Raw genomic sequence first — 19298 nt, 5'->3', positions numbered from 1 at the left:
AAGCTTTTTAGTTTAATATAATCAAAACCATTTAATTTACATTTTGTAATTTTCTCTAACTCTTGCTTGGTTTTAAAATCTTTCCTTTCCCAGAGATCTGACAAGTATACTATTCTGTGTTCACTTAACTTATTTATAGTTTCCCTCTTTATATTCAAGTCATTCAACCATTCTGAATTTATCTTGGTGTAGGGTGTGAGATGTTGATCTAAACCTTATCTCTCTCATATTGTTTTCCAAATTTCCCAGCAGTTTTTGTCAAATAGTGGATTCATGTCCCAAAAGTTGGGCTCTTTGGGTTTATCATACACTGTCTTGCTGATGTCATTTACCCCAAGTCTATTCCACTGATCCTCTCTTCTGTCTCTTAGCCAGTACCATATTGTTTTGATGACTGCTGCTTTATAGTATAGTTTAATATCTGGTACTGCTAGGCCCCCTTCCTTCACATTTTTTTCATTATTTCCCTTGATATTCTTGACCTTTTGTTATTCAAAATGAAATTTGTTATAGTTTTTCCTAATTCAGTAAAGAAGTTTTTTGGTAGTTTGATAGGTATGGCTCTAAATAGGTAAATTAATTTGGGTAGAATGGTCATTTTTATTATGTTAGCTCATCCTACCCATGAGCAATTAATGGCTTTCCACTTGTTGAGATCCAGTTTTATTTGTTTGAAAAGTGTTTTGTAGTTGTTTTCATATAATTGCTGTGTTTGTTTTGGTAGATAGATTCCTAAGTATTTTATATTGTCTAGGGTGATTTTAAATTGTGTTTCTCTTTCTACCTCTTGCTGCTGTGATGTGTTGGAAATATATAGAAATGCTGATGATTTATGTGCATTTATTTTGTATCCTGCAACTTTTCTAAAGTTCTTGATTATTTCTACAAGCATCTTAGTTGATTCTCTAGGATTTTTTAGGTATGTCATCATATTATCTGCAAAGAGTGATAGCTTAGTCTCCTCATTGCCTATTTTGATACCTTCAATTTCTTTTTCTTCTCTAATTGCAACTGCTAGTGTTTCTAGTACTATGTTGAATAATAGAGGTGATAATGGGCATCCTTGTTTTACTCCTGATCTTATTGGGAAGGCTTCTAATTTATCCCCATTGCATATGATGCTTGTTGATGGTTTTAGGTATATACTGTTTATTATTTTTAGGAAATGTCCTTCTATTTCTATACTTTCAAATGTTTTCAATAGAAATGGATGTTGTATTTTGTCAAAGGTTTTTTCTGCATCTATTGAGATAATCATGTGGTTTTTGTTGTTTTGCTTATTGATATGGGCAATCATGTGAATGGTTTTCCTAATGTTGAACCATCCTTGCATTCCTGGTATAAATCCCACCTGATCATGGTGGATGATCTTCTTAATTACTTGCTGGAGTCTCTTTGCTAGTATTCTATTTAAGATTTTTTCATCTGTGTTCATTAAGGAGATTGATCTGTAGTTTTCTTTCTCTGTTTTTGATCTACCTGGCTTTGGAATCAATACCATATTTGTATCATAAAAGGAATTTGGTTGACCTCCTTCTTTGCTTATTTTACCAAATAGTTTGTATAGTATTGTAATTAGTTTTTCTTTGAAGGTTTGATAGAATTCACTTGTGAATCCATCAGGCGATTTTTTCTTAGGGAGTTCTTTGATGGCTTGTTCAATTTCTTTTCCTGATATGGGATTATTTAAGTATTCTATTTCTTCTACTGTTAATCTAGGCAATTTATAATTTTGTAAATATTCATCCATCTCACTTAGATTGCTATATTTATTGCTATATAATTGGGCAAAATAGTTTTTAATGATTGCCTTGATTTCCTCTTCATTAGAGGTGAGGTCTCCCTTTTCATCTTTGATACTGATGATTTGGTTTTCTTCTTTCCTTTTTTTAATTAGATTGACCAGTACTTTGTCAATTTTGATTGTTTTTTCAAATTACTAGTTTCTAGTCTCATTTATTAATTCAATAGTTCTTTTACTTTCAATTTTATTGATTTCTCTTTTAATTTTTATAATCTCTAATTGAGTCTTTAGCTGGGGATTTTTAATTTGTTCCCTTTCTAATTTTTTAATTAGCATGCCCAGTTCATTGATCTTTTCCCTCTATAATTTGTTAATATATTCACTCAAGGATATAAATTTCTCCCTGAGTATTGCCTTAACTGCATCCCACAGAGTTTGGTAGGATGTTTCATCATTGTCATTCTCTTCAATGAAATTATTGATTGTTTCTATGATTTCTTCTTTAACTAACTGGTTTTGGAGAATCATATTATTTAATTTCCAATTAGTTTTTTGATTTGCCTGTCCTTGTGCCCTTACTTATTATTTTTATTGCATTATGATCTGAGAAGGTTACATTTATTATTTCTGCTCTTTTGCATTTGTTTGTGATGTTTCTATGCCCTATTACATACATGATCAATCTTTGTGAATGTACCATGTGCAACTGAAAAGAAGGTGTATTCCTTTTTGTCCCTATTTATTTTTCTCTACATATCTATTAAATCTAATTTTTCTAGGATTTCATTCACCTCTCTTATCTCTTTCTTATTTATTTTTTGACTTGATTCATCTAAATCTGAAAGAGGAATATTTAGATCTCCCACTAGTATTGTTTTACTATCTATTTCCTTCTTGAGCTCTGCCAGTTTCTCCTTTAGGAATTTGGATGCTATACCATTTGGTGATACATGTTGAGCACTGTTATTTCCTCATTGTCTATACTGCCTTTTATCAGGATATAGTTACCTTCCCTATCTCTTTTAACCAAATCTATTTTTACTTTGGCTCTGTCAGAAATCATGATCGCCACTCCTGCCTTCCTTTTTTTCATTTGAAGCCCAAAAGATTTTGTTCCGGCCCTTCACCTTAAACCTGTGTGTGTCCACCTGCCTCATATGTATTTTTTGTAGACAACATATGGTAGGATTTTGGTTTCTAATCCACTCTGCTATTTGCTTCCGTTTTATGGGTGAGTTCATCCCATTCACATTCAGAGTTTTAATTATTGGTTGTATATTCCCCAACATTTTGGCATCCTCTACTAGTTCTACCCCTTCTTCTTACCCTATTAAACCTTTTTTAAATCCTTTTAAAGTGGTTTGTTTTAGACCAGTTCCCCTTGTCCCCTCCCTTGATTTACTTCCCTTTCCACCTCCTCCCTTATTATTCCCCTCTTTTTATTTTTAAGGCCTAATGAATTCCCTCTCTCCTCTCTTCCCCTCTCTTTTTTGACCTTCCTACTCCCCTGCTCCCCTTGGTTGATCCCTTCTGACTTTCTCAGTAGGATTAGATAGAAGTCTATATCCCAATAGATATAGCTACTCTTCCCTCTCTGGGTTAATTCCGCTTAGAGTAAGGTTTAAATATTACTTCTTAATGCTCTATTCTTCTCCTTTTTATAATAGTATTGAACCCTTCCCGTGCTCTCTTTGTGTGCTATAGAATATCCTATTTTTCTTATTCATTCAAGTTTCTCTTGATGCCATCTACTCTTCACCCCCCCTTTTTCCCTGCCCCTTCTCATCTTATACAATTAGTGCTCCAACCTCTCCTATGAATAATTCTTCTAATTACTATAATAGTGAATACAGTTTTTGAAAAGTACACATAACATTTCTCCGTATAGGAATACAAATAATTTGATCATATTAAGGCCCTTAAAGAGGTAAATTTAAGAATTTTCTTTCTTTCCCCTCTGTTTCTCATTTATCTTTTCATGTTTCTTTTATTTTTTGTGGTTGGATATCAAACTTTCCATTTAGTCCTGGTTTTTTCTGTGCAAATACATGGAAACCTTCTATCTTGTTGAATGCCCATACTTTCCCCCTGAAAGTATATAGTCAGTTTTGATGGGTATGTGATCTTTGGTTGTAGACCCAGTTCTCTTGCCTTTCTGAATATCATATTCCAAGCCTTGCTGTCTTTTAGTGTGGAGGCTGCCAGGTCCTGTGTGATCCTGATTGGTGCCCCTTGATATTTGAATTGTCTCTTTCAGGCTTCTTGTAAAATTTTTTCTTTTACTTGGAAGCTCTTGAATTTGGCTATTTTATTACTGGGGGTTGTCTTTTCAGGGTCTAGTGTAGCTCTATGGATCCTTTCAATGTCTATATTGCCCTCTTGTTGTAGAACTTCAGGGCAGTTTTGCTGAATAATTTATTTTAGTATGGAGTCCAAATTTCTATTAATTTCTGGTTTTTCAGGAGTACCAATGATTCTCAAATTGTTTCTTCTAGACTGGTTTTCTTGATCTCTCAATTTCTCAGTGAGGTATTTCATGTTTCTTTCTATCTTATCAGTCTTTTGACTTTGCTTTATTTGTTCTTGCTGTCTTTAGAAATCATTGGCTTCTAATTTCCCAATTCTAGCCGTTAGAGACTGGTTTTCCTTTTCTATCTGGTCTATCTGGTTCTTCAAGGCTTCCAGCTGTTTGATTTTGGTCTCCAATTTGATTATCAATTCATTTGATTTCTGAGCCTCACTTTCCAATTGCAAAATTCTGCCTTTTAAACTGTTATTTTCTTGCCAGATCTCTTCCATATTTCTCATAATCTCAGATTTGTACTCTTCAAGATCCTGTGACCCATTTTCATTTTTTTGGGAAGGTTCGGATATCTTTAATTGTTTGTCCTCTGTTTTCTGGGTTTTGTCTGTGCAAAAGTTATCAAGTGTTTGAGCTTTGTTTTTGGTCTTCTTGTTTATTTCTTGGGTCTTGATTGGTATCATTTTGTTTTATCTGCCAGAAGTCTGAGTAAGGCAATTTGATTCTCTTTGTATGGAGTTAGGTAGCAGTTTTTTCCCTGAGGCTACTTTGTGAGTCTCTTGGCTTCTGTGTGGACCCTCCCAGGGTCTCTGGTCTAGCTGTTTTTAGGATCGAGCTCCCCTGTTCCTAGCCATCTGCCCAGACTTTGGGACTTGGTCCACACTTGCTCCTCCACTTGAGATTTTCCACTGAGTCTGAGCATACTGGGAGCTGCTGCTGGCTCTCTCAGCCTCACTCTCGTGTCCAAGGTCTTGGTTTTCTAGGCTCCTGGGGTCTCTGGTTTAGCTGTTTTCAGTTTCAAGCCCCCGTGGTCCTAGTCACCTGCCCAGAGCCTGGAATTTGACCCATGCTTGCTTCTCCAACTGAGATTTTCCCCTGAGTCTGAGCATGCTGGGTGCTGCTGCTACTGCCTCTCTGCCCCACTCCTGTGTCCAAGGTCTGAGTTTTCCAGCCTCCTGGGTTCTCAGGTCTTGCTGCTCTCAGGGGCAAGCTCCTGGTAGTGCCAGCTAGCTACCTAGGGGCTAGATTTTGTGCCCCTGCTCACTCTAACTCTGGAGTGCAGCCTCTGACTCTGGTACTGTGGGTGTGGTGGGGGAGGGGTGATCTGCCAGTGTTTTGATGGGAGCTGTTTCCCCCCCCCTTATAGTGTAGAAGTGCCCAAGTCCCACATACCTTCGATACTGCACCCTATTGTGGGGTTCCTTCTTTCATCTGGATTTTGTTTTCTTGTCCTTTGGATGTATACTATATCTGTCGGTAAGGAGAGGAAGTGGCCCAATTTCTACTCAGCCACCATCTTAACCCAGAAGTCTCCTCTTAGTATTATTATGAAAATAATTTTACCTCACAGATGCCCTAACAGGGTTTTGAGAACCCCAACAGGTCCCCAAACCATAATTTTGGAATTGTTGCTCTGAGAGGATCAAGGAAGACTTAATTATGGAAGTAGTACCTCCACTGGGCCTTGAAGGAAGAGAAATTTTTCAAAAAAAAAAATGGAAGCTATAGGTCCTGGGCCTTATCCGGTCTTTGCCAGCTAAGGCATGATATTCTTGCCCTTGGACCATTCCCTGCCTAGGAGTGGTAGAAATCCTATAGTCCTTGGCATGCTGGATTGTAGCCACGACCCTACAGACTTGGTTTTTATCATAAATTACTGAATCTTATTATCATCTAGCAGACTTGTATTGTAAAAACTGATAGTAAAGATTGGGCTCATATTCATCAGTACCCCAGATTGAAATGTTTCTTTGCACTCTGTGGGCAAACCTCAGACCTAAACACCTCCCATATTTCTCCATCCTAGACCCTAAGCTCACCAGGGCAGCTAACTCTACTTGAGTTCAATGAAGTCATTTGTCCAATGAAAGCCCATAGAAACTGTGAGCCATGTTCAACTGATGCCTAGCTGCCTCCACAAATGAGCCTCATCTTAGCCTGTACAAGACTCTTCTCTGAAGTCTCCCAGAATCCAGGATCAGGGAACCTCTCTTTAAGGAAAGGGCTCAGCCTAGGTTTCTCCTCATTTCCCATCAACTTTACTGCTTTTGGACGTCTTTGGACTTCAACATGCCTTCCTTCCCCAGGAAACTTAGCATTCGGAAATCTCATTATCCCGAAAGAGTGAATCTGTCTGGTATTCACATTTCATTAGTAGCCTCTGCTTCTCTTATTGAACCCTATGAATGGAGGACCGAGCCATGGGCTCTAGGGTTTCTATTTCAGAATAGAAATGCTTGGTGCAGTGAAGTCTTCTTGTTTTCTACCAAGTATGACGCTTTTGAACTTTGTTGGCCATCACCATCACCTTCTCCCTTCCTAGAACTTCTTCCCTCCTCCCCACCCCCACTTTTCAACCTCTTTTTATTTTCATCCATTAGATTGCAAGCTCTTCGAGGGCAGGGAATATCTTTTTAATTTTTCTTGGATTTGTATCCCTAGTGCTTAGCATAGTGCCTGGCAAATAAATGTTTAACAACTGATTAACTGTGTTTGAATTTGAGTATTCACACTTGCTAACCGTAACCTTGGGCAAGTTCCTTGACCTTCTGATGCCCATTGCTACCTCTTTAAAATGAAGGTGTTGGGCTGATGGACCTGGAATTCCATAATCCAATAGTAAAGATTTCTTGAGATCTTATGATGACTGACTCCCTGCTGTACTTTGGGGAAAGGAAATGTGTTTCTTATTCTTCATGTGATGCATTGAATATTTTCTTTGTGCAGAGCACTATCCTTACAATTTTAATAAAACAGTCCTTCCTGGAATTTACAATCTAGATGAGGTATATGACACATAGATAATATAGTTGAATATACATTTATTATGAGCCTTTCATTTTAAGAGCACTCTATTAGGATCTGGGAGAAATATAAAATTTAGATAATATTATAGTAACCTACTGATTTAATGCTTTACGGTTTATAGAGTACTTTCTTCACAACCATCCTTTGAGACAGGTAGTGTAAGCTCCCCATTTTACAGATTAGGAAGCTAAAACTGAAAGTTTGAGTGGTACATGATTACATGATTACTGTTAAGCATTAGAGTGTGATCTGGAACCCATGTTCTAACTCCAAGTCCAGCACTCTTTCCAACATACCATGTTGCCCATACTTCATCAAGGAGTTGGGCAGTTGAGGGGGTGAAGGGCTTTTAGCAAGTGAACAGTTCTTGCATTGCTGAGTTATAACATATAACTTTTGAAAACACTTACATTCAGAAATTCTTCCATTGTGTGATTTACTTTCTCACATTGTATTTGTCAGGTATTTGCCCTGGCTATGGTAGAAGAGAAGCTTTTTGGCAATTTTGTGCTAGTGTTTCTAGTTCAAAATATCTTTGTCCAAAGTCAGGGGAAGTCATATTGTTAAAGAGGTCATTGGGAGCTTCTGAAACATGAGAAAGGACCTCTTCTTGCTACAAGAATGCCTGTAACAGGAAGACATCCTGGCCTTGAATTAAGAAGACCCTTAGAATTCTATTCCTGCTGGCCTTTCCATTCTCTGTAATCAGGGCTGCATCTTCTTCCAGTTGCTTTCTTCCAGGGAATCTCCCTCTCCTGCTATCTTTAAGCTTATTCCAGGGTTGGAGGGGGACACAGAATTCTAGTAACCTCTTTAGAGTAACAGTGCTTACCCAATGTAGTTCTATTCCAGCAACTCCAGACTAAAGGGATTCTTACTGGCAAATTGCATGAATTTACATGACTCCTTTCAAAGAAAGGAGAAAACCCCACAAGCCATGACCTAAACAGCTCTCCGTAGATCTTCTTAGGTCATGAGTATCATTGGATGCACTTACATGACCAGGTCAAAGCTAGAGGGTCTCTAAAAGCAACTCTTACAGAAGAGCCATTTTTATCTTTTTCTTCTGCAGCTAGGATACATCTCTATATTTTCATATGATCTGGGAAGGTGGGAGGTAGGGGGTCTAAGTAGACTATAATCTTGATATGAGCCAATAGTGAGACATAAGCTACAAACGTGAATTTGGTCTTGGACTCCATTTATAATAGCATAGTGTCCAGTAAAGGGAGATAATAGTTTCCACTAACCTCTGCCCCAATCAAGACATATCTAAACACTGTGTTTAGAATTAGGCAGCACATCTTGAGAAGGGGAGTAATAATCTGGAGAGTATTAAAAAGAAAGTGACTATGATGGTAAAGGAATTGGAAACTGAGACGTGTATAGATTGAAGGAATTGGGGATGTTTAGTCTGGAGAAAACAATTTGGAAGCAAGGGATCAGTGTATTAGCTTTCAGGTCTTTAGAATTGCTTATTTTGCTAGAATAGACATAACTCAGAGTAGTGGGTGAAAGAGGAGAGTTACATTTAGACTTTATGTAAAGAAAAAATTTCCCAACAAGTAAAAATTCTTCAAAATAGAGAGGACTACCTTGGGAGGAAGTGGGTTCCACCCCCTTAATAGACATCTTCATGTGAAACCCCACTTTTTGGTTATGACATAGTGGAGATTCTTGTTCAGTTAAGAACTAGATTAATTGGTCTCTGAAGTTCCCTTCTTCTCTGAAATGCTAGAATTCTATGAAGAAGCAGTTGAAATTCTATGAAAAATGAAAAGAACCTGTATGCTCTAAAATATTTATAGCATCTCCCTTTGTGGTGGCAAAGATGGAAACTTAAGGGATGCCCATCAATTGGAAAATGGCTAAACAAGTTGTGGCATATAATTGTGATGGAATACTACTGTGCCATAAGAAATGATGAACAGTTTGGAAAACCATGGAAAAACCTACATGAAGTTATGAAGAGTGAAACAAGCAGAACCAAGAGAATATTATATATAGCAACATAAATATTACTTGAAGAATGACTTATTTTTGTCCACCTCTAGAGGAAGAGCTGATAAATAGAAATAAGTAAGAATACTTTTATATATAACATATGTGTGTTTTTTTTCAAATGATGCCTTCTCTAATGGGGAGAGAGAAGAGGAGGCAGCAGTTAAATGGGTATTCTAATGTAACAAATAAATAAATATTTTCAAAAAAAGAATTCTGTGGCACCTGTACCTGAGGAAATCACCATGATAGAGCATACCTAGGGAAAGTTTTCAGATCATTTTATTTAAAAATTCACACACATCTTGCTTCTTTTAATGGTCATATTTTATCTGAATTAATGCCAGTAGATCTCCTCAATGTTTCTCACTCATTTCCTGTTTTTATTTAAATAGGATCTCATGGGTTAAGCATTTGGAAGGAATTTATAAAATAATAAGGCACCATATGAATACATCAAAATAGCATTTGTGGATTTTTATTGCAGATTTGTGTCATTACAAGGATAATCTGGGAATATATTAAAAAACCTACTTTTTATATATACAACACATGCTACAACAGACATCACTTTAATACACATCATACATTTTTTTGAGAAATACTGAGGTAATAAGGGGAACAAGCACACACACGTGTATGTACAGTATATAATAAGGCATGGGGATCTCACAGATTTATTGTGTGATATGCTGAACTGCCAAGAACTTCACTAATTGTTAGCCCATCATATTATTTTGTTTTGCAACATGTCTTATGATAAAAGTAAGCTAGAAAATGACATCAGATGGCAAGATTGACAGGATCTGTAAGACAGTTGTATTCTTCACAAACTGGCAAATTCCATATTGAAAAGTATGGCAGGCTAATTAATTGGATAGTCTTATTCCTGATAACCTAACTTTCTCAGAATGAAGTGATCTTCTATCTAGAGATCTGGCATCACTGTTTTGTTGGTATTGTCTGTTGGTGTTCCAGCCCTGGTGGGTTGGTTTTTGGTCTGGAGCCATTTTCTGGCTTACTATCTAGATACTGACCAAACTTAGATACAGCACATGGTAGAAGATGTAGGCTGTTATTTATGTGAAGGTTGAAATGATGTGTTGGCCAAAATATGAATGAAAATTCACTCTTGATTTATATAGTAGGTGGTTAAGATTATAACACTGACTCCTTTCCTGACCACATACCAGGGTCCAATCCACTTCCTGCTCAGGGGCCTTAGGAGACCTAAGACTTCATTCTGAAAAAAATTCCTTGTCCAGAAGGTACTGCTAAGAGGAGAAGGTTGGAGCCTGCATGGCTATAAGAAATGGGAAAACACAGTTAAGGACATTAGCAGTCACTGAGGAGGAGAGAAGATTTGTGCTTTGTCGTGCTGAAAAAATAGAGATACTGAGGATGCAACAGGGAAAAAGGGAGAAATGGAAGTGTAGAAATGGAAAGAAAGTCCCTGAAACTTGTTTGAATACCAACAGGATGGCTTGACAGGGAAAGCTGAGAACCTGCTGTATCTGAGACTAATACTAAGGACGATTCCAAGGACCATTCAATGAACCATAGTAGTGTCTCAGAATTGGAAGGGACTTCAGAGGTCATCTAGTGCAATGAGTGTCTTTCAATAGTGGACACGCATTCACTCCTTGGGCTATTCAAGTGCATCCTTTCTTGATTGGATATAATGAAGCAAAAATTGAGTTTAAACTCACTTATGTTTGGTTTGTCAACTGCTGTACATTGCTTCAAATGAGACAGTTTCCTGTGACAAGGATAATTGACCAGTTTATAGTAGCTCAAACACATGAGAACTGAAACCATGCATGCATATATATGTATACATATGCATGGAAGAAACAGTGTATATTCAAATATACACTTATGTAAAGTAAAAATACTCTATTAGGTGTTCCCAGTATTGAAAGCTAATTCATTAGAAAAACTATCTGCAGTCTTATCCTTTTCCTCTTCTGTCTATAAGAACGGGCTACATTAGTTGCTTCCTGGCATGAAGAAAGGTCTCATGGGCAAAGAATACTGCATCATTGGAATTCAATTATCTGTGGCAATGGTTTATGAAAATCAGATGCAGTAACAAGTCCTTGCTTCCTTGTAACAAACCTCAAAGACCTGGCATTCTAGGCTGCAGAAGAGATGATTTCTGGAGAGCTTGCTCAGCTTTTGCTCAGGTTGGGTGGTGGCAGATGGGAGTCCAAGGTTGGAAGAGAGAAACTTCTTTTAGTGGAATGTGTTGGGATTTGGTCTAATCATCATTACCACTTTCTTAAGAGAATAAGACCCTCCTCGGAATTCAGCCCAGTAGACTCCATCCTGATAGCGACTGCGATAATGTCCTCCTCGGTACCAGACCCCATTGAGATTGGAGTGGGCACAGGCATTGTACCACCATCCTCCTTTCTGGTAGTGAGCACAATTTCCTAGAGGAAAAGCAGAAAAATAGGTGAAGTAAATCTCTCCTACAAGGAGGGGGATATTTAGTTCAGTTGCTTTCCTCTGTGTGTAATGAAGTACACTCAAGTGAAATGAACAATGTTCTTGGCAGAAAGAAAAAAAAAGTCAAATTCTCTTACCCTCACATAAACAGAGACATGGGAAGGCTCTTTGAAAGTGATTCAAGAAAAGTGGTTTTATTTTTTTCTTGAAGATGAGTGCTGGGAATACAAAGATGAACAATAATGCAAAGAGTTTATAGTTCAGTAAGTAAACTCTGAGGGAGAATGCGATGGGGGCAAAAGAGAGAGCCAAACAAAATGATCTAGGAAAATCAGAGAAGGTGCCAGCTGGGGATATTATAGTGAGCCTTCATAGAAGAGGGGAAAGGATTTAAAACAGGCATGCACAAGGGACTGCGTTCATAGAATCAGAGGCTTATCGATTCAGAATTCAAAGAGACCTTAGAAACCTTTTAGTCCAGCTGCTTTATTTTACAGATGAGGAAATGAGGTTTGGGAAGCTTTTTGACTTGTCCAAGATCACACAGGTTTTACGTGGTAGAGATTTAAGAGTTGAGATTAAAACCCTGTTCCTCTGACTCAAAATCAAGGACTGTTTTCAAGTACTCTTCTCATTTGTCACACTGATAGACCTGGTTTGGGGAGAAGCATAGGAAGATGCAAATATGAGAAGAAAAGTCAAGAACTGGGAAATTCACAGGCCAGCTTAGCTAGAAGCAAAAGGCTTTTAACTCTTTCCCAGGTAGAAACTTTCCTATTTTGTATCACTGCGGCCTTGCATAATGCCTGGCACATAATAAATGATTATTTATTGATTAGTTGATGTTGAATGCTAACAACTAGTAATTAAATGATTCTTGTCATTTAACTAACATTGTTTTGAGTGCGTACTTTATGTGGAGTTAGGTATTGGGGAAAGCACAAAGTTTAGATCAAATATGAACCATGACCTCAGGGAACTTAAGACAGGGACAAGACACATGAATACCGAAAAAATATAATACATAATATTATGCATAAATGAATTTGAGATTTACAAAACAATTACTATGGAGAGGAATTCTAAGGGGGGCTCTGTGGAGGAGGTGACATTTAAATTGGGTTTTAATGAATGGGTAGAAATTCAATAAAGGAAGAGAGGGGGAGAGAGGAAAAGGTATTCTAGGCATAGAGGGAGGAAATTTCAGAAAGTCTAGAAGGGAGAAAGCATAGTCTAATTTGGCTAGAGTGCAGAGTACAGGTATTCTTCAAGTTCCCTCCAAAACTCTCAAGTGTGGCATTACAACACAAATAATGTTAATTCATGATTTTCTAAGTCAGCATGGAGCCCACAGGGATCTATTTCTATATGAGTTTGACATCATTAGTATAGAGCAGTGGTTCCCAAACTTTTTTGGCCTACTGCCCCCTTTCCAGAAAAAAATATTACTTAGTGCCCCCTGTCACATACTATCACCACCCCCTTACAGTTATTCACCACTCCCAAATGCACCTGTGGCCATCACCGCTCTGCTGGATCACTGCAGCACCCACCAGGGGGCGGTGGTACCCACTTTGGGAATCACTGGTATAGAGTATAAGAGGGAAATAATATGAGGTGAAGTAGGAAAGAAAGTGGGACAGCAAGGGGACATTATTCTTGAATGTCAGGCAGAGGAGTTTGAACTTTACTCAGTAAGCAATGAGTTACTGAAGATTTTGAAGCAGGTCTGGTATGCCTATTTCTGTATAGAAGAAAGATCATTTTTACATTGCTATAATGAATGGATGGGAATGGAAAGAATGACTGTAGGACAAGGAGGTTGTATCAATAATCCAAGCAAGTATTATTAATCAAAATAAACCTCAGTTGGAATAGGAAAGAGGAGATGAGCAGGACAACTGTTGCATAATTGGAAGCAACAGGATTTGGCAACTAATTGGATGAAAGAAGTGAGGACAAGGGAAAGACTCAAGGTAGTTCTGAAATCACAAACTTGGAAGACCAGGAAATGGTGCCATGGACAGAAATAGCCAAACCTGAAGTACAGTTTGGTTTTAAGCATATTGAATTCAAGGAGATGAGCACATTCAGTGGACAATTGTAAATGTGGATCTGAAACACAAAAGAGATCAGGGCTAGAGATAAAGATATGGGAATCCCTTAAAAAGTGGTCAAGAATTAAACTAAAAGAATGAATAAGGCTGTAGTAGAAAATGAAGTAAGTCTGGAAAGGTGACATAGAACCAGATTGTGGAGAATTATGGATGCCAATCTGAGCAATTTTCTATTTTACTCCATAGACTAGCAATAGGGAACCAATGAAGACCTGAGCAGAGGTATATCACTCAGACATGTACAAAGGATTCTTCTACTCTTACCTCTTCCCACCACTGAATTTCTATGAGTCACTGTTAGAATTCTAGTCTCAGATTTGGAATGGAAGAATTTTCTTTTTCTTCCTCTCTTCTTCTTCCCTTTTTTCCTTTCTCCCTCCCTCTCTCCTTCGGTTCTTTTCTGCTTTTCTCTTTTTTCCTCTTTTCTCCTCTCCTTCCCCCCCCCTCAGTCTCTCTGCCTCTTTCTCTCCCTCCCTCCCTCCCCTTACACTTCCTCTTGCCCCTCACCCCCCTCCCAACTCTGACAGAGGAATTTGATACATAGCAGTGGTATCAAACTCAAATAGATTCCTGTGGGCCTCATATTGACTTAGAAACCACAAATTAAGGTGACCTGTTTAGCTCTTCCATTGAACAGTCTCTGTGATTTGAAGGATTATATTTCTACACCATCCCACACCCTCCCCATTGCCCTTCTAAACCTTTTAGGCTCAATTCCATAGGCCATCAGACCTTTTGAAGCTTCTGAAACAAAGTAATACATTTTAAGATTTCCTCTTCTCATTGCTACTGTAGCTTTTCTCACCCTTGCTTGTGAAGAGTTATTGCTATGGTTTCCCTAATTTGAAGAGAGGAACCCACCAGCCTCTCTGTTATATAAATATCTTCTGGAGTATATTCTTGCAGGGGCTTCTTTACAAAGCACCAAGAAGTGATGTGTCCAGGAAGGCCATGACATCACCAAATGTTGTGCTGAAAGGAACCTTAGAGGTCACCTGGACCAAACCCCTCATTTTGCAGAGGAGGAAACTGAATTGACAGGCTAATCGCTTTACAGTCAACAGTCCAGTGGTTTATGGAAATAGATGGTTTTACCAAACACTGTTGTGAAAGGACAGCCTGTGGGCCCTCGTACCTGCATAGACGTCATGGTCTCTATCCAGAGTGGTGAACTGCTTCCCGTTGTGCCAGGTGAAGGAGTCGCCAGCATTGCCATTATACCTCCCCAGTCTCAACTTGTAGTATTCATTCTCTGGCTCCAAGCGGAAGCTTGCATATTCAGCAAAGACTTTTCGGCCAGACCAGTCTTCCATTGTTACAAGTAATTTGTAGTTGGCTTGGTTTGTGAGCCAGTAAATGTTCTCTAGACCCAGCCAGTACTCTCCATCAATGTTACCAAATCCTTGCTGAAAAGAAAGAGATGGTGATACCATATGCAATCATGGGGCCCTGACACATCTGGTAAAATGGCTGACCCACCCTTTGGCAATTCTTGTTGTGGAAAAGAAAAGACTTTTTGCTTTGGACTTATGTCCTCTTCAATAAATTAGCAGATTTCCTGCTTCTGAAGGTAATTCCCTGAAGCTGTCACTGTAGGTTAAGTTCATACAGGCAGCCTGAAGAAGGCTTAGCCAAGTAGCCTAATGGAGTATGCAGCATGCCTTCCTTTCCCACATAGTGTCTTTGCCACCCTGTCTATCAGCCCCCTCACCTTCCTTTCCTGTCATTTTAACTTTCCAAGTGGATGGGGTCGAGTGGAATTATTCAGAGCCAGTCTTCACTCCCATGTCTGATAACCCTCTCCGTTGTCATTGCTGTTGTTCACTCATTTCCATAGTGTCCAACTCTCTGTGACCCTGTTTGGAGTTTTCTTCGCAAAGATACTGGAATAGTTTGCTATTTCCTTCTCTAGATCCTTTTACAAAATGAGGAAGCTGAGGCAAACAGGACTAAGTGATTTGCCCAGGGTCACATAGCTAATAAGTATCTGAGGCTGGATTTGCACTTAGGTCTTCCTGACTCCAGATCCTCTAGTTAGTACCATTATACCCAGCCTCTGCCCCTCTGTGGTGGACCTTGAAGCCCTAGAGTGAGCACACAGGGAAGACTCAAATAGCTATAGTTCTGCCATCAGGAAAGAGAAATGTTCCTTTATTTTCCAAATCCAGGGGAGATCAATAGAATTCTATACAAAAATGAAATGAGGAGAAACACATGATACAATGAAAAAAAGCACTGGCTAAAGTAGAGATGTGCTTTTTAATTTTTAACAACCAGCTCAGGGGAAGGGATATGATCATGATATACTTTAAAATTTAATGTGCATTATTACCATTTTCTCCATCACTTTCTTAAGTTTAGTCAATTAACAAAACAATACATCAAGCTCTTACTGGCAGCTTTTGCTTATTTTCAAGATATAAATGCTCACATTGAAAATTTAACTATCAACTTTCCTATTGGAAGGCACCAGAACACTGCTGTCTAGAATTAGAGGAGCTGAATCCAAATCCTGCTGCTGCTGATTTCTACTTTTTTGACCTTTGGGCAAGTTATTTAACCCACCTGGGCTTCGGTTACCTCATTTGTAAAATGAGAGGGTAGGACTAGATGACCTTAGAGGTCATTTAGAGCTCTAAAGCTATGATCCTGTGTCACTGGCTTTGGGTATAGTGAGTTCTCCATTACTGGATGTCTTTAAAGGGAATTCAAATAAAGATTTTTCAGGGATATTGCAGAAGCAATTCCTGCTTAGATAAGAGTTGGATCAAGTGACCTCTGAGGTTGTGTCTAATTCTGAGATCTCTGACCTCTGGAATACGCTCAGCCTATTTATACAAGGATAAAGTATACAAAAATAGAAGACCTGATTTCTGCCCTTCAGAAGACCACAGTTTAATGTGGAGGCACTGTGGTATGCTGAATGGAACATTGGACTTTGGACTTAGGAAGCCCTGGTTTTGGCTTCTACATCAGCCATACAATAACTGTGTGATTTTCCTCATCTTTAAAATGGAGATAATATTAGCATCTACCTTAAAGAATTACCTCAGGGATCAAATGAAATAATGTATATAAAGTGCTTTACACACCATAAAGTGCTATGTAATTGTTATTCTTATTTTTCATTATAATTAAGAAAGTCAAATTCATATTTTTATAAGTCATTTATTAAATTGGAAATTGTATTTGGGACCAACTTTGAGAACAAACAGCAGGCAGTCAGTGAACGAGGGAGTTCATTGTGGGTTGGACTTAATAGGGAAAGCTTAATGGAAGAGGTTTGATCTGAGCTTGGTTCAGAAGGAGTTTTATTTGGAGAGTGGAATTCTAAGTAAAAAGAAAGACATAATAGAACTCACAGAGAACTTATGTTCATGAGACAATGAGGGGCCTGAACCAGCTAGAGCTGAAAGTTTGAGTTGCATAAAGAGTTGAGAGGTCATAACAAATATCATTTTATTTCCATAGCACTTTAAGGTTTATAAAGAATAGGCTGTCCCAAAAGTCTTCATGCTGTTGGAAGCAATTCAAGCCTAAACATTTAAGCTTAAATTTGAATTTTAAATTATTTTTGGACTGCAGAAGGGACCTTATTTCACTCAGTAGAACTAAACAAAATAGAAACTACAGCAGAAAACACAGTTTACAGAGTTCTCACACCCAAGTCTATTAAGCTTAATTTAAAGTAGTTAAGCTTAAATGTTTAAGTTTTAATAGCTTAAAACATCACAAAGACTTTGGGGACACTTATCTTCCCTCAACAATCCTGTGAGGTAGATAGCATCAATATTGTTATCCCCATTTCACAGATGGAGTAACCAGTATACAATTAAAGAGGAAGTAGCTTGCCCATAACCACACAGCTTACTACTTTAGGATCCAGTATAGGAATTTAGTTATTAGTGCTGATCATCTCTTGCCTGTACTACTGTAATAGCCAGAGTTAGGAAGGCATGAATTCAAATCCCATCTTTAGAATGCTTGCTGCCTTAGTTTATTCCTCTGTAAAATGAAGAGATTGCATTCGGGGGTTTCTAAGGTCTCCTCTGGCTCTCACTTTAATTTTCTGATTCTGTGAGATAGGGATTTTGGGAGGGGGGCTGGTTTGGAGGAAAGGATAACTAGTTTGGTTTGTTCTGAATTCGCAAAGATAGCAAGAAATATGGAGGATGCAGCAATAAGAGTAGGGCACCAATGACTAAGCCTGGGGGGATGCCAATGGCTAGGTGGAAGGAAGAGGAGCCAGCAAAGGAAAAGGAGAAGCTGTCAGAGAGGGTGAAAGAGAACCAGTTCAGGGTAATAAAAGGGAAGCTGAGGAAAGAGGAATTGCAAGCAGGAGAGTATGGTCAACTGCCAATTCCTAGAAAGAGATTAAGAAGAAAGAGTAGCAAGACCATTGGATTTGGCAAGGATCATTGCCAACCTTCAAGAAAGCAATTTCAGTGAGCTGCTGGGGGGAGGAAGCCAGATTGAAAGGAGTTAAGAAGGGAAGGAGCAGGATGGTTTAGAAGCAATAGGAAAATGCACTGTTTGAGAACTTTGGTGATGAAAAGAAAAAATTTAGGATGGTGGCTAGGAGGTTAGAGAAGGAAAGCTATATAATTAAATGAAAGTTTTTGCTTTTTTTAAGACAAAAAAGAAGTCTGAGCTGATGTAAAGACATGCTATACTATAGCAAACATGAGAATAGAATGTAATAATCTACAATAAATTCCTGAGTTATTTTCAGTAGAAGGGGGGAAGATAGAGAATGAAGTGTTTAAGGTGAACTGGAGAAGGTAGCAAGATGATAGAGGGGAGAGAAGCCCCCTACTTGTAACCAATCTCAGCAGCTTCTGAGTAACAGTGATATATGGAAAAGCACCCTGGCTGAGTAATTGGAGTATACACACTTGGTCTAGTAAAAAAGTAGGGCAACTCTTCAAGTCTTTACTTAGACCTAAGAAGAGGGGACCTTCATGTACTCAGACTGGGAACAAGAGTTTTCTCACACCTTTAGTTGGACATGAGACTATTTTCTAGGGCTAGAAGTGAAAGTATTCCCTAGACTCAGAGATGGAAGTGCCAGTGTTTCCCATATATAACGCCAGGAACAAAGATTTTTGCCTTGCCCAGGGCTGAAAGAAAAGGTATTTCCCATGCCTGGGTGGGAACAAAGATATTTTTCCATACCCAGGGATAGAAGGAAGGGTATGTTCCACACACAGGGATGGAAATGAAGTTTTCATGCTGAGGGATGGGACCAAGGGTATTTCCCATACATAGGAGTAAGAGTATTTTCCACAGGTAGGACTGGGAATGAAAGTTTTTCCCACATCTAATATTGGGGATAAAGGAATTTCCTATAAATCAAACACAAATTCCAATTTCACCACATGGGACTTGTAAAGATAAAGATTGATTGACTCTATGCTTCCACTAGTGATTTCAAGAGGCGCAACAAAACCTAGTGGAAGGTGTTTTTAGAAACAATCTTGTCATGAACTTCCTCATTTATATCTTTGCAGCTTTGTAATTCTTGATCTTCATGCAGAGAATCTCTTTGTAGATTTATTTAACAACATTTAACAAAGTGCCCCCAAGATTCCTGTCCTATGAAAGCAGGTCTTTTGCAACAAAGCAAGTTTAGTTTTGTTTTCTTAAACAGATAACA

The 19298-nt window shown here is 38.4% G+C and overlaps 2 protein-coding genes across 6 annotated transcripts in view; one reads left to right on the top strand and one right to left on the bottom strand.

Moving 5' to 3' along the window:
• RALGPS1 (Ral GEF with PH domain and SH3 binding motif 1) overlaps window positions 1-19298 on the top strand; it is a 549948-nt gene that overhangs the window by 227320 nt on the left and 303330 nt on the right. The window lies entirely within an intron of this gene.
• Window positions 9537-19298, bottom strand: part of ANGPTL2 (angiopoietin like 2) — a 59182-nt gene continuing 49420 nt past the window's right edge. Inside the window, exons 4-5 of the mRNA XM_044664223.1 lie at window positions 14778-15048; window positions 9537-11509 (exon numbers count right to left, since the gene is read on the bottom strand). Coding sequence (XP_044520158.1) covers window positions 11310-11509; window positions 14778-15048 — 471 coding nt within the window. The 3' untranslated portion in view covers window positions 9537-11309. The remainder of the gene's footprint in view (window positions 11510-14777; window positions 15049-19298) is intronic.

Source organism: Gracilinanus agilis, chromosome 2 (genome assembly GCF_016433145.1).
Source record: "Gracilinanus agilis isolate LMUSP501 chromosome 2, AgileGrace, whole genome shotgun sequence".
Classification (NCBI taxonomy): domain Eukaryota; kingdom Metazoa; phylum Chordata; class Mammalia; order Didelphimorphia; family Didelphidae; genus Gracilinanus; species Gracilinanus agilis.
This window is presented reverse-complemented; position numbering and strand designations above follow the sequence as displayed.